Genomic DNA, 16,613 nt, shown 5'->3' on the forward strand with positions numbered 1-16,613 from the left:
TCAAAACCAACATTTTATGAAGCTGATAGGATAGAGAAAATATGTTGGCGGCTTATCTTCCTCACTGATATTCCATAAAACTTTAATGTGTAATAGAGTCCTACATAACAAAGGCTCTTTCTCACACCTCCAACTTAGCTCGGTTACATTTTAATTAATTGAAATTTTGCTTGATTATGAAAAAGCAGCCCATAGACGGTATAATTGAAAGCTAATTGGGTCCGACTCTCCACAAAACGGTGGGAAGTTTAATGAGTTAATTGACACGAGTTGGGAAAAAAGGATTGCCTCATCCCCTTAGTCCGCTTAAAGGTCACGATTTGGCCAACTTAGCATCTAAATGGCATCTGCACTTAGCGTTTCAGACGGCTTTCCCTGGAAATGTTATGCTGAATATACGCTGCGCACATTTCGGCGTTCTTAAAATTCACAGAAACTACTGGCAGTTGTGCCCCAAAATGCTGCTCATAAATGTTGCATGAAAAGCGGCCATGCAAGCACAGAAAAAACCAGAAGCTTTGGCTATTGCTATTATATATTAGACATTTTTGATACCTATTGAATAGGATATAATTAGTACATTTTACCTAGAGTAATAATACAGCGACTTGACTTATCATTTGTTTTTTTAATTAAATCATAAAGAAACCCTTTTGTTATCGATAAACACGGAATTACCCCGCTTTACAGGGTATACAAATGCCAAAGCGTGGTGAAGATAAAAGCAAAGTCCAGACAAAAAAGAGAATACCGAGCCGAATACAAATGTAAATATTCCACTTCAACTGCTGGTCCGTTTGCAGATATGCATGCCGAAATAAAAGAATAAAATAAAAATAAATTTTTAATGTGCCCGAAATATGCACGAAACGCTTGTTCTTCTCTTCATTTCATATTCTGAGATTTCTTTTGTTATTTCGCTTTTCGCACACTACGTGGTTTTATACATCCGCCGGAAGTGGCGATTGTGGTAGCCATGTTTCCGTGCTTAGCCTAATTGAAATGCCCAAAGTGCCACTTTAATAAAAGTTCAAGAAAATCGAGTGCAACAAAATCCAAACCACTCGAAAGCAAACTCCTTGTGAAACTTGTGTTTAAAGTGTGGCAAAGGCGTAAATACAATCACATCAATGTGTGGCAGGTCCCCCCCTTCAAAAAGCCCCCCCCCCCCCTCGGCTTTTTAACTTCCGTCAACATATGCGTCGTGTGCAGCCGTCGCCTTGAAGATCCTTGTGCTTGCCAACCGGCGACAAGGACTCTTGCCATTCGTACCTGAAGGACTCAGATAAGAAGCGGAAATGGCAGGCAGTCAAATGGGGCGCCACAAAAATGCCAACGCAATTGTAGCATTTTAATTAACCAAATTGTGCGCATAAAATGGTATAAAATGGCATCTTCAGCAGCGCTTACTCGCGCGGAACTCAATTATAAGTCGCTTAGGCGGCCCACTATACATGAAATGAAATCTTTTTCAAAGGGTTCGGCAGTTGCTTTAATTAACGCCATCCCCAACGCTCAGGAGGTGGGGTCATTTGGGCTGCGGCGCAGAAACTCAGACATTAACAAGTTGGCATCCGGTCAAAGGGCAGGCGAGCGTAGAAGAGTATTTAAATATGGAGAAGCAGCTGGTAAATAACAGAAAAATCAAAGGTTTCAGGTGAATTGGCCCACCTATAGGTACAGAATTGGTAATCTATCGATTATACACCGAAAAATGTATCTCAACTTGGGGTATCTCAAGAAAACACTTACACATAGAAACTAAAATGAATAATATGAATAGAAGGCCCATTCAGCGCAGACAGGAATGAATAAATCCCTAGTAATTATGACACTTTCCATAAAAAAAAACTACTCTGCTAGCACAGCTTTCGTCTCTAATTAAAACCGCTCGTCCTTAGAACAAGATGAGCATTCATTCAGGATGTGATTTATGTGTTGATTCTGCCTTTGCGGCCAAATCTCCTTAATTATATGTGGACGTATTATGAATAGGGAGGGGCAAACTCCGCGCCTCGCTGGCGGCGGGGATTCCCCCAAAGTCCTTGGCCATAAAGTGTATTACATCCGACGTGCCTTTTACGCTCGAATGCCTGTGGCTGCCGAACAATTTGGCCGCAGGATGTGCGGCCCCCTCTCTCATCTGCTTAGTGGTTCTCCGCGAGGACATCGGCTAATTAAATATTTGCTCTTGTCGGCTTAAGCAATTGCATCATTGTTTTCGCTGGGGAAAATTTTGAACTTTGAAGCCGCGAGTGGCAACGGAACTTTAAGCTGTCAAGTGAAATGTCGAAAGCTTACTCAATTCTTACACATTCTGAATATACATTTGATTCACAGTTGGCTTATCTTACTCTGTCTTTAGTACAACTTAAAATCATTCTTTAATTCATATCATATCAGCAATTTTGCAATGCATTCCATCGTCTGTGGCATTCCTCGCTCGCCTTTTTGCGGTATCGATTTTTCTGCGATTTCGATAGATTCTTCCAGGCAGCCGCTGCCTTGGAAACGATAACTCTTATCCAAGAGACAGGGAACAAAGAACGGCAAAATGCCTGTATTGGGAACCACTACTTTATATTTGTGGCATATTATCTCAAGAAAGAAAAATCGTGGCTTAAATCCTTAAGCCATGATGTCTCTTACGATAATTGGCCACATATATAAAGTAGGGGTGTCACGATAAAGGTATTTTTCTGGTCTTTGTTGCCTGTCTCTTGGATAAGAGTTGTAATTTCCAAGGCAGCTGCTCCCTGGAGGAATCTATCGGAATCACAGAAGAGTCGATACCGCCGGAAGGCGACCGAGGAACGCCTTAGGCGTTGAAATGCATTGCATAATTGCTGATATGATATGAATTAAAGAACTATTTTAAGTTGTGCTAAAGACAAAGTTGTTGCCTGTATAGCCACGACATGCCGCAGCCGGATGTAAGTCTTTACGGGAAGTCAATGTTGGCCACATTTGCCGATGACGTGTGCGTCACCTACAGGTCCCGATGCGAGCACGACGCAGCCGATGGTATCCAGGACTTTGCATACCAATTCTCGGAATGGGTAAGACGTTGGAACATTGGCATCAATAGCAGTAAATCCAACAACGTCTGCTATACTTTAAAGCGGAGAACGCCACCGCCCGTCTTCATCGAGGAAGCCCCCGTACCACAACCGAACGCAGCAAAGTACCTTGGAGTGCTTCTGAATCGCAGACTCACATTTGCCAGCCATGTGACCGACATCAGAACGCGCCTACGTGCCAAGGTGGCGAAGCTATCCAACAAGCTGACAATTTACAAACAGATCTTAGCACCAAACTGGAAGTGTGGGTGCCAAATCTGGGGCTTGGCATGCGAGAGCCACATCAAAAGGATCCAGGCTATTCAAAATAAGGTAGCAAGACTCATCACCGGCTGCGAGTGGTTTGTTCGAAACACCACCCTGCACAGAGACCTGAAACTCGCAACGGTATTTGACGAAATAAACCAGCACTCGAGCAGATACCATGACAGGCTGGAGCGCCACAGAAATCGGCTGGCCAGCGCTCTAAACAGATCTCGCCCACCAAGGAGGCTCAACAGAAGGCAACCGAGGGATCTCATTACCCGATCTCCTTTAACAAGGGTCAGCAGAAGCTGACACTTATCATAAAACCTATTTGTTGTATGTGTTGTATTGTTATGTGTTGTATTGTTATGTACTGTATTATTATTGTAAACTAGAAAAAGCTAACTATAGTTAGCCGGCGAGCCCAAATGGGCTGAATTAATAGATAAGAAGGACACAAAGGGACTCCAAGACTTCCCCGTTTGCCTTAATAAATAAAGTAAATAAATAAAAAAAAAAAAAAAAAAAAAACAATTCTCATGCTGCTGACGATGGCTTCAAAACAATTTCCACTGGCTGTCAATGCAACTGGGTAACATTCTTTATGCAAATCGAATTGAAACAGCAGCTGCCAGGGAAGTTGAGTAGGTGGCTGTCACCTACAATTGCAATGAAGAGCATATAGACATTTCTATATGTATAAGAAGTCTATGGCTAGCTAATTACCGATGCAGATTGCGATAAAACCCGCGCTCTTTTATTAACAGCATTTTATTGCCGGGAAAATCAATCAAAATTGAGTGCAAAGTGTTTGACATCGTTGTTCGCTTAATTGATTGTTCCACAGCAGCGCAGGATATCAATCAATGCCGCTGGCAAAGCTATTTAACCGGCTTTAAAACGGCTTAATTTTCTCGCTAACGACCGCAAAGTTAAAGTGTGAAAATCACCGTGCTAATAGGTTAAGAGCAAGGCTTAAGGACATTTACCCCTTGGCCTTATTCATCACACTGTCGTTCATAAATTGCACAGCATTATCCTTTCAGACCGTAATTCTTCAGAAATGTAACACCTCCGGTGGCATAAAGTTTTCAATTTTCCCCTCACTATTCGGATTCCCGTGGCATTGGCAATTTATTTCCATATTTCAGCATCTCCATTGACATTTGCAGCACAGAAATGCATGCCAAAGGATACGAGTTCTAGTGCACACAAAACAGGACTCGCCGAGTCCTTATTTATATTTCTCCGCTCTGGGCCAAAAACTCGGTTAGGGTTTGGGTTAGGGCACTGAAGTTTCTGTTTCTGTGGCTGTCTGTGCGAAATGCAAAACAAATCAATAAACTGGATACCCAACTCGCGAGTTACCACGTTTTTTGGCTTGTTTCGACCCCACTAATTGGCCCATAAATAATTTAGCACGGCAACAAGTCAGCATTCCGCATATATAAATATTTTTTGGTCGTTCTTAGTCAGCCATTTAAAGAGCCAGACCCTTTTTTCATGTAGTCTCATATATATACAAGTATGTAGAGAGCTGAGTCAAAGTTTTACGTTATAATTGGTTTTTTCGGCGTGTGGGAGAGACTTGTCCTGGACCACATGCCCTGAATCATCGTCTTGGCCCAAAGTTCTTGGCGAAAACTTTTGACCAGCTGTGGGTTTCGGGTTTTCCTGCCATTCCATGTACATTCGAGGAACTCTATCTCTTTCATATTATCCAGCAGGGAGCAGTTTTCCTCTCTGTTCGCTTGGGTTTTTCCGCTTTTCCGTTCAAACCTAATTTATAAGCATCAAAGAATACAAAATGTGCTGCCTGCAATTTCCGCTTTCCAATTTGAGACAGAGTTTATCTTTTTGCCTTGCGGTGGACACAGGTCGACAGAGCCAAAAATAAAAAAAAGCCCGAAAAATAAGGAAACCGACAAACTTTTCGTTTCTTTTCGCAAAAATCAACAAGTGTTGCCACACACAAGTTTTCTTTTGACTCCTGACACTCGGTGACAGCTTTTCAAGGACTTCCTGTCACCGACAAGACTTTTGACTTTAACTCTGTCCCACTGGCGGATTTTTCTGACAGCTACCCGGATTCACAAGCGCAAACTTTGCCGTGTCCCTTAACTTTAATTGTGTTTGCCTAATTCAATGAGGGCCTGCTTTGCCTAATGGCACATAATGCAATTTGAATTCACCCGATAATGTTATTTTCCCAGGGCCAGAAAGTCTCCTTCAATTAAACGGTGCGAGCTCACACTTGTACTTCTGCTAATCCTTTTTAGGCCAGGTCAAAAGCCTCGGTCGGCGAGGAAAATGCACTAATTAAGTGTACCGCCAAGCCCCCCAGAGGACTTTCTGCTGAAAGTAATAATGCCAAGGAGCCGGAGCCCCGGGAATTGTCATATTCCCCGGCCATTAGCACAGGTGTGGCCTGCCATTGACAGCTGGCTTTCAGGACGAGAAGGTCGTCCGAAGAGGTTTTTCGGGATTTGTGTCCTTCTTTCCTTCTTTGCTTAAGGCTTTTGTTATTGTCGCATTATCCTGACACTTTAATTGGCGCTCATCGGGATTTATGATGGGTAAGGCTAAGGCCTTGCAGTTTGCTCTTAAACAACTTCAATAAACGATATGAACATTTTGATAGACATTCCGTATCCAAGCAATTGAGCACACATTTACGCAAATGGCAGTGCACAAATGAAAGTGCAATCAAACAGCTCCACCATGGCAGCAAGTACAATTAGAAGACCCTATCAACGGTGCACACACTTATATTTTTTTTTTTCAGTCGAGTACACACATCGATTCAACTTATACTCAACACCTACAGACGCTTTTCACATTGCATTGAAAACGTTTTCCTCGTCCTCTTTTCCAGCAGCAACAACAACACATTCGATCAAAGCTCGATTCCAAACTGCTGCCACACAGACGTTTCACATTTCCAATTACATTTCATGGAAATTTTTATGCTGCCGGGCGGTTATTTCAATGAATTGGGTATATCGAGTTTTTTGCGAGAAAAATTAAACATATTTTAAAGAAGCAAACCATTCAGTTATATTTCGATTGTCTTTAAAATGCTTTTCTGTTTCGCAACAATCTTTAGAATTATCATTTGTATTTATAAATTTGAGCTCCTGCAAAGGTTTTTCTCCAAGGGTAATCGTAAGTCTCATCCTTTTGGAATGTATCTGTAATCGGAACTTTGGCATATTGAATTGAAATATTTAAACACAATTTAATACACAACAAAGAAAGCGGCAACTTGCCTGTCCTTTTTGCTTTGATATTTTATTGAGACAGTCACTTGCCTGGTTTTCAACATTACTTGGTTATCGACTGCTTTTGATAGCATTATGCGGCTGCTCGTTTCGCTGCTTCCGGTGCTCTTCATACTTCCGGTACAGTTTCAGCATCCGGTCAGTTGCAAGCTGCAGCTGTACCGCGTTCCCCTGCGCCGCTTCCCCTCCGCCCGTCATCGCTTCGAGAAGTTGGGCATCCGGATGGACCGGCTGCGTTTGAAGTACGCCGAGGAGGTCAGCCATTTCCGTGGCGATTGGAGCTCGGCGGTGAAGAGCACACCGCTGAGCAATTATCTGGACGCCCAGTATTTTGGCCCCATCACCATTGGGACGCCGCCGCAGACATTCAAGGTGATATTCGATACGGGTTCCTCGAATCTCTGGGTGCCATCCGCCACGTGTGCGTCCACAATGGTGGCCTGTCGGGTGCACAATCGCTACTTTGCCAAGCGGTCGAAAAGTCACCAGGCGAGGGGAGACCGCTTTGCCATCCACTATGGCAGTGGCAGTCTGTCCGGCTTCCTTTCCACGGACACCGTTCGTGTGGCTGGTCTGGAGATTCGGGATCAGACCTTTGCGGAGGCCACCGAAATGCCGGGGCCCATCTTCCTGGCAGCCAAATTCGACGGCATCTTTGGACTGGCCTATCACAGCATCTCCATGCAGCGCATCAAGCCACCATTCTATGCGATGATGGAGCAGGGACTGCTCACGAAACCCATATTCAGTGTTTACCTCAGCAGACATGGCGAAAAGGATGGTGGAGCCATCTTCTTTGGCGGATCCAATCCGCATTACTACACCGGCAACTTTACGTATGTCCAGGTGAGCCATCGTGCCTATTGGCAGGTGAAAATGGATTCGGCAGTTATCCGGAATCTCGAGCTATGTCAGCAGGGATGTGAAGTGATTATCGACACGGGCACCTCTTTCCTGGCATTGCCCTACGACCAGGCTATACTCATCAATGAATCCATTGGGGGAACTCCCTCCTCCTTTGGACAGTTTCTAGTTGCGTGCGACAGCGTTCCGGCCCTACCCAGAATAACCTTTACCTTGGGTGGGCGTACATTTTTCCTGGAGTCTCACGAGTACGTCTTTCAGGATATCTACCAGGATCGAAGGATCTGCTCCTCGGCGTTCATTGCCGTGGACTTGCCATCGCCCAGTGGACCGCTCTGGATTCTGGGGGATGTGTTTTTGGGCAAATACTATACGGAGTTCGACATGGAGAGGCATCGCATTGGATTCGCTGACGCCAGGAGCTGAGGACATGTAAGCTGTTTGATGTGCTTCTTGCTTTTTTCACCGACTGGTTGCCATAACACGCGAATCATCGAAAAGTACAAACGAAAAACGAACGTAACATTTTACATGCAAGCTGGCAAATACCATTTATTCACGTGTTTAAAATATTGTTTATTTCGTCTATTTAGAAATTTTTTAATAAACCACTTTGGAACATAATTATACCCTAGACTCGTGACTGGTCGAAGGAAGCGTTTCCTGTCCTATGAAGTATATAAATTATATATTTATATAATCGAATTTAAAATTTTATTTTATTTTCTAACAAAAAAAAGTTGGTGGCCATCCATCTCGTTAAGTTCAATATACCCGCTGCCTCGTATTTGGCCATCCAAATGCTGTTAGCAAGCTGTTGCTTATTTTGGGCACGTGTACGTCATCGTACACTTGAAGCAATGTTCAAGGGAATCCGGGGGAAGGAAGGCAAAAATCAAAACAGAATTTTATTATTTTATTATTTTATTACCTGCTGCTGCTCCTTTTGCTGCCCGCCATGCACTAGTGCCCCTCGGAATGTTGGCTTCCACATCCGCGCCAGAATTCTGTGTGGGCGGAAGCTAATCAAAAAAATCGCTTGCAGCCAGTTGGAGTCGATAGAGAGGCGCAGAAGTGAAAAGGACGAAGAAATGGGAAATGGGGATGAGTTCCTTGGGCGCACTGAGGATGTAATTGATTCCCGGGAAAAACAATGTCTTCTTTTGTCTCTCTCAATTCCCTCGACTGCGGCGCTTCTGGCGGTTTTTCTACGTCGCTCTTAACTTAAATTGCTGGCTTTAAAAAAATTAAATAAATAGCTTTAAGTTTACGAGTGAGGCGTTGCGTTTGTATTCAAATTCCCAGCCGCGCTCGCGATATCCTTCCGGATACTTTTGAGTTTACCCAACAACTTTTACGAGCTGTCTCAAAAATTACAAATACCCAGTGGGCTCCACTTCATTTATAGGGTAGTTTGAACTTGGAGCGAAAAGTCTTTAATTCAATTTAACTTCTTCATTATGAAATATGTTAGAATGTAAAATCTGAAGACTTGCAGCTTATATAATAAAGGAACGTTAAGTTGGAGATTACTGCGATTACAAAGTAAGGGGCATCATTAGGTCGAAACATTCGGTACCAATCCACCCACTTTATAGTTATAAATATATATATTTACAAGCAATCTACAATGTATATTTGTGCGTATTGACGTTGCTGTTTTATGTGCACGCATCGTTGGCTTTTGCGCCTTCAGCTTTTCTTCAGTTTTCCCCATTTTTGCGGTATTTATATATTTCTCTTTTTTTGGTGGCGTCGGCGACTGTTTCCTTTTATTGTGCCCTGCCACTTTTTCCATTGACCTTTCGCCTTCGTTTGCTCTGGCTGGCGACTTTTTCTTCTTTTGGCCTTTTTATGGCCTCCATTCACTTTCATTCACGAACGCATTTTCCTTCCCCCTCCCCATTTGCGGTTTTAAAAACTGTTGACTTTGCCGTCCTTTAAACTGTCGGCCTTCTTTCGGAGCAAACTTCTTTTAAGCCAACCTTTTTAAAAATGCGGTGTGAAATCCAGGGTATCCCCTCAGCCCATTCAGGATTAAATGCCTAATCCTCTCATCGAACCTTCATAACTTGGTGTTCAACAAAGCAAACCGGATTCCTGGTCAGCATTAGTTGCGCAAATATTCGATAAGACACAGCCATTAGCAGCAACAATTTTCCAGGAACTAAGCCACGAAATAGGACGCTTTCCGATTGCCTTTAAAGCCAACTTCACTCCGGCTTTGAGGGATAAAAATGGTAGCAGTAGCCATTTAAATGATAAGCCGGCTGACGAGCTGCCAGAGTTCTCCTCCACTGGCTTTATACAGCAGTTACAGCCGAGTTGTGCAATGTGAAGTCCTGCATCCTGGCAGTGTGAAAAATTCAAAGATTTAAGTGGCCTTTGCACAATCAACTGGGTGGCGCTAACAACTCAGAAGCGCAGTGTATGCGACCCTTTGACAAATGTCAAAGCTGTTTACGTACACACCAGAAAGGTCAGAAGTTCAATAAATTATTTCGGAATGCTGGAGTCGCAAGATAAAACCAATTTGTATATAGAGCGGGGAATTTGTTAAACATGCACAAAATACTTTAGTTAAAAAACCAAATGCACAAGAGCTTCTGGCATTTGAAAATATAACCATGAAAGAAGCATTAAATGAAATATGAATAAAATATGATGTATTTTAACATGTATTCGCTTCAATACGAATTAAATGGTAATGGATTCTTTTTTGAGGAAAAGAGGTTTGGCAAAAAATGGTACGTTTTATTTAAAAATGTTTCACTTTTTCTAAATGAAAATGCAAAATTATAATCGAACAGCAAGCAAATACTTATGACCTCACCCTATGAAACTATTTTTAATTCGTTTTTTAGAAAACAATTTGTCACAGTGTGGATAATAAAATAAAATCGAGCCGAATGAATAGCGAAAATTGTTAATAAAAATCGGATGCTTTGAAGAGGGCTTGGCAATGATTTATATACAACTAAAGGTAATTGTGAACTGGAACGCGAGGAATCCACTCGAAGAGGATACCCATCGGGGTCTTCCAACTTGTAGTCAACCAAACGATTGCCATGGCGAAATGGGAGTAATTGGCCTGACAAAAGCCCTCAACTGAAGTCGAATATTTAGTGGCGGCTCCTTGCTGCTCATTTGCCCATGCTCTGCCAGATTACCAAGTGGCGACCCCTGCTACGTACAGGATCCAGATAATCATCACAAAAGGACATCATGCCACCGCCAGAAGTTGGTCGAAAAAACCCGCAGAATTAAATCATTCGATAAGATTATGCGTACAATCTCGGGCCGGCAGAATTTGTCCCCAGCCATTACCATGCAAATTCGTATCCCCTTCCACTTGGATGTTTTTATTAAATTCCTCATGGGCAACCAGCCCGCAATGTCCTGGCTAATGACGCTCAAAACCGGGCTAATGAGTCTATAAGGCAATCTGCCGGCGCATAAGACCCGCCCATTCGTCCGTCCATGTATACCCCAATGTTGTTATGCCACTTAATTACTTTAATATGACGTTTTGTGTGGTCTGTTATGACAGTTGAGTGCGGGGAGGGAGGGGCGGTGTGGGGATATTTAAACTATACCCGGCCTGCTGTTCCTGTCGTTTGTTTGGCCAGGCACTTTGACACCGACCGCCGGACTTGTGCGTGCCACCCGATTGGCCAGGACATGCGGCATGTGGCCAAGACATGGACATGGCCACCTGCATTGCCAATGCCAATTACTTGGACGGCAATAGCAATTATTTTCGGGTGTGTGTTCGCAAGCCGCAAAATGAAAACAAATAACTTTAAGTGGCTGGCTGCTCCAAGTCGAAGTTTCCCAAGCTGAATTGAGGTCCAATGGAGTTTGGCAAGTATGCACACATAGCATAACTTTGCTGGATTGGTTCAAGGTTCCAGCAAGGAAGTTTTTCATTTAAATTTCTTTAGCATTGGTATAAAATTTTGCACAATGACTGAAATGTATTATTTTGCCAATCCAATCCAATATTCAATCAATTTTTAGTTTTTTCTATAAAGGTCTGAATTTGTGAAGAGTTCGACTGCCACATTCGATTCTAACAATGTGTTACGGAAAATATTTTCATTTACAAAAAGTTCTTCCCAAAAATGAAATATGCTTGAAGTTGGGAAAACCAGCTAGATAATTTTAGAGATAAACAGTTTTCTTCAACTACAAAAAGTGTTTTTCTTTAATACAACAATTGCTTATAAGAATAGATGAGCTCAAAGCCCAAGTAAACTTTTATAGCTCCCTGATTTACTGATGTTTAATTGAGCTGGCTCAAGATTCTTGAACACTTAAAGACTGATCTCTATATAGTGGCCGTAAAAAGGACACTCATACGCTTTGACTCGTATAAATGTACTTACACATGTTGAGCGGCTAGATGAAGGAAAACATTATGGCCGGGATCATTTATCAAATATCCTTTGTGTGTCTGCCAGGCAAACATTAATCTAAGCGTCTGGCGAGTGGGTAACGCCATCAGTTTGAGGACCCTTTCCAAAACCACTTCCGTAAACTGTTTGAACAGCTCTCGGAGCCATTGAAAATGGCGCTGCCACAATATATTTTGTGTTAAGTAAGATTGCTATTCGCCCTTTCGCCCCCTAACAGGCCAAAAAAAGTTTCAGGTTCGGTTTCGGAGCTCAAGGCTGGTCCTTTAGTTTCAAGGACACATGCCCGCATATCCTTTCAGTCACTTGCCACTAATCACTGACGGCAGACGCGCGAACGCCGTCATTTTTAACACATTACACATACGCCGTGTGGGACGCGGTTCTTTGTTTGCCTGGCTGTCGCGTCTTAAACGTTCGATTTGGGCGAAAAACGTGACAATGTTAACGCGAAATTACACTCAAATAGGAAAATAAATGCAGTATGTACGAGTATTGGGGCTTTCGGATGAGAGGACCTCTGTCATCCTTTAAGTCAGCAATTGAACAAACAATGGCTGAGTGAAATGAAATCTGCAATAGCTTAATGGGTAATTATCTCAGGCAATTATTTGCAGAAAATGGCATTTGGATTTCATTGTTGCTCAGCGTTATTTGTGTTCATTAAAAAGTAACTACTCGGCAGAATCCCCTTTAAAGTGTCGTAAAGATACCCGAATATCCGTTTCCACCTCTTTCGGTTTGTTTGTTGTGCGAAAACATTGAATGCCCCGTCACATCTGTCGCTTCCACAGGCTGTGACATGCATACTAATTAGGGTGTCCCAGGAACTGCCTGATCCTGGGAGCCAGCTTAAAATGGATTTCCCCAAAAAGCGACGAATAATAAACCTAATCAGCCGTCAAGTCGACTACCGCCGCGTTACTGGCTTAGGGCCAAATTTTGAATTTGAATTTGAATGCAAACTGTTTCGAGTGCGACGCAATTTGAGTTGCGAAACTGCTGGCAGTTGGCAGCCGCTAATTTAGTACTTAACCAGCTTGCATTATTTTCCCGCTTCCCATTTTCCATTTTCCGTTTCCCGAAACCCAATTCCCCAACTGTCCATCAAACAATTATGCCAGCCAAGTGCATAATTAACTACGAGCTAGCTCGCATACGGTTGAAATTTTAACACACCAGCACATCCTTTTCGATGTCCTTCGATTGCATGTGGGTGGGGTTCTCTGCCTTTTTGTTTGTGCAGCTGACGTTCCAAAAAAGTTTCGTGGCGCCTCGCTTTTGAAAAAGGACACAGTCATTCGGAGTTCGCCACGTTTGTTATTTTTTTTTTTTTCAGCACTGTGCCCCAAAGAGATTTATGAAATCGAAAAACTTGCAACACTCTGGTCAAGGTAAACGAGTTCCTGTTTGGATTCCGAAGGGAGAGAGAGAGTTATAGAACTAATTGAAATGGGAAGAGGCCTTAAGGGATTTTATTCGGTTAGAGCCAAAACTGTAGAAAGCGGTCCGTGATTTATAGGCCACAGCCAGCTTATTTCGAGTCATGCATCTTAATGGGTTAACCACAGGCCACTAAACCACTGCAATTCTATTTGAGATCTGCTCAGCAATTCAAATCAAGTGTCAGGCTGCAAAGGAGACGGGTCGAGCGGCAATGCATGGCCTGCAGTTTGATTTATGCGCCCTGCACTTTTGACAAAGTGTTTGCCATTGGACGTCTGTCTTTTGTCCCATTTCTCCATCAAATGCCAAGCCAGGATGCAGTCAAGTGGGAGGAAAGGAAACTGTGCTGGGGGAAGTGATGGTATGACGAGAGAACGGAGCTGGAAATTCTCGTCAATTTACTTATGCAGGACTAACAATATGAAACTACGATCATCAGCTAGTTTCTCTTTCCCATCTATAAAAAAGTTGTTTCATAACTTGGCAGCTGCGCCACCATGGCGTATACGTAATGAAGAGGAGTGCTATGCATTCATGGGGGAATTCGAACTACTTACAAGCCAGTTCTGAAAATAGATGTACCCCCACAGAAGAGTATTTCCTTAGGCAAATGCCAACTTCCGGCTTGTGGCATTGACTTTGCCGATTGCCCATTGTCGAGCCAGCAGCAGCTGCTTCTCCATCGGCTTCTGAACACCGAATCCTCGAATACCCGTACAGTGGTGACTGCTCGTGCATGGATATGCAATGGCTATGGGGAATGGCCACATCCCTCCGGTGCTTCGAGTTTTGCGCTTGCCTGCTTACATTGAATTATGTTGTGTACACAATGAACACAAAGTGTGTTCTTTTCGAGCAACTCCACCTGAGAAATGCTGCACAGTGGAAACATTGTGTTATTATCCAGAGATAAGAACTTCCGGCTCCTGCCATGTCTGCGAAGAGAAAGCAAGGAAGACTCACTGCTTGCTGTGAAAGTTTTCCTGCGCTTGACAAGCAAATTTGTTGGACATAACAAAAGAAAATTGCCAGCAGAGGAAAAACTTATTGGTCACTCAGTAACCGCAGAGTGTGTGATGAAAACTGCTGGCGAACTTATGGCAAACAATGGGGTGAATATAATTAGGTTGTTACGAAGTTTGGTAGGCAGGTACTCAGTTGCACAGGCTCGGCATTTTCCACCTTTGGCAGCAATTTAATATTCCATCAATAAACTGTGCGGCTGAATTAAAGGTTAATAAAGTCGGCGAACCACAATGATTAATTTAAAACTACTAATTAAATTAACAAACAATTGTTGCACTTAGTGTCCGTAATTATTCTTATTGGCCTCGCTCCTTGATGATGAAAATAACCCATGGTGGGGTGGCATTTGCAATTTAAAATGCAATGTAAGTGAGCGTCTAAAAGGAAAAGCGGGTAAAAATAAATCCAAGCTGCCGAGGGGTGCAAATAGCCGTCCTCCGTGGAGTCGGTTTACTACTCATGACCCAATTTTCCGCCCTCAATTTCCATTCCCCTTGGCTACGAGACTTTTAATTTGTGAAATTTGTTGCAGATTTTTGATGATTTTTGTTGGCTTGCTTTGTTTCTCTCCGAGTTGCAGAACGATTTTTGCAACTGTCGGGGGAATAATTTGCCAGCTATTAGAATATGCAAAGTCCTGCAGAAATATGTATGCAAGCTTTATATTTCGGAATTTAATCAATTCTTATAAACATGAACGAATACCCCGATACTCCAGTTCGTATTCCCCAACTTCATTACCCCACACGACAGGCAATCAAAATCGAATCAAATCTCTGACCAGTTTCCACACAAGTGATTAACTTTGATCAGGCCCAGCATTCAGCGTGTCAGCCATGAAATTCCACTCAATGATAAACGACGACGAATGCGGCAGTCATGGCCAAAGTGGCCCTCCAACTGGCATAGATTCATCCAAGCATTGGGCCGGCCATCAAAAATGACAAACAGATTTTGCATCGATGGAAATGTTTGATGTGCAAATCCCTAGAGTTTTAGCCAAACCCAGGCCGTACTCACAGGGTTTTGATGGTTGGGGAAAAGCGGTGAAAGATGCTTCACTTTCGTGTATAAATCGTGTGCGAAAATTGTGGAAAGCTTTCTGTCTGGGTGCCAAATGGACTCGCATATGTGGCTTCCTGGCATGCCCCTCCTTTAAAGCGGCTCACATTTAGTTCCACATCAACGGCAGCTGACAATGAATTCCCGGTTGCAGACAGACATGAAATATTTGCGGCAATCACCAAAACCGCAATGAAGTTACGCTTTTTTTTTAAACGGGGGTATATTTTTACTTGAGGGTTGGAACACAAAGTGTCTCCAATTTCCGGCTGGATATTAAAAACGCGGCAACGAAATTGAAATGTTCTTGGGCTTACCTAGGCTCTCTGCACATGCTACGCCGGCTTAGGCCATAAATCTTGGCCTAAGCTTGAGCCGAAGCTCATGGACTCATGTGCCGGGGACTCCTTTCCCTTAATGGCCGAACAAATTTATTTATTTAAAATTATACCCAAACAACCAAACAAAGTGTGCTCTTTGTCATTGCAAAGCTGCTTGCTGCTGGGCCGCTGGAAATTTATGCAAACGCAGACGGAAATAGATTGTAAACACTCGAAATTGAATTTTAATAACACCATGCCAGCAAAGGCAAATCAAATGAAATATTTAATGAGACATTAATGCGCCGTAAATTCGTTTCTAATTAGAGTCGACGCTGGCCGAGTATTTGAAATTTTGACTTTTTGTTTTATTTACATCGCAATGGAATGACAAAGGGCCAAATTGAATGGGCTGGATGTGGGGATTGACTGCCTGCTCCAGTTTGGTCTGCTGCTCATATTTGAATATATATTAAATTCGATGTGGCCTTCATTTTAAATTCAAATCAATGGCAAATTCTGCCCCAGGAGCAGCCAGCAAGCTAATCAATATTTTTTTGTTAAGAGCAAAAGGGATAGGAAATGAAACGAAAAGGAAAATACAACAAACCTACGAGGAAAATTCCTTGCTGTAGCAAATGAAATTCAGCCACCCACCCAACTGGCATGCATCATAAATAGTTGCTTGCATTTTACATTATTCTGCCATCAACTTTAATGCTTTCTCCCTTTTGCTTGCACAGCTGGGAACATGCGGCGTATACGTAATATGCACTTGCAGGCCATTCCAGAGCCGCAGTAGGCAACAACTTCTAATCAAAAAGGCAAACAGCTTGTGGAACCGATTGAACAAAGCGGACACCGTAGAAACTT

At 42.9% G+C, this 16,613-nt stretch overlaps 1 protein-coding gene across 1 annotated transcript; it reads left to right on the forward strand.

Moving 5' to 3' along the window:
* Positions 1 to 6,582: 6,582 nt before the first annotated feature.
* On the forward strand, positions 6,583 to 8,095 carry LOC6609140 (lysosomal aspartic protease). The gene has a single exon (XM_032715512.1). The coding sequence runs from the start codon at positions 6,683 to 6,685 to the stop codon at positions 7,895 to 7,897; it is 1,215 nt and encodes a 404-aa protein (XP_032571403.1). The 5' UTR covers positions 6,583 to 6,682; the 3' UTR covers positions 7,898 to 8,095.
* The last annotated feature ends 8,518 nt before the right edge of the window (positions 8,096 to 16,613 follow it).

Source organism: Drosophila sechellia, chromosome 2R (assembly GCF_004382195.2).
Source record: "Drosophila sechellia strain sech25 chromosome 2R, ASM438219v1, whole genome shotgun sequence".
Classification (NCBI taxonomy): domain Eukaryota; kingdom Metazoa; phylum Arthropoda; class Insecta; order Diptera; family Drosophilidae; genus Drosophila; species Drosophila sechellia.

Bases quoted from the DNA above. Each gene is read 5' to 3' on its own strand.
- LOC6609140 (XM_032715512.1), top strand. From the start codon at position 6,683: ATGCGGCTGCTCGTTTCGCTGCTTCCGGTGCTCTTCATACTTCCGGTA.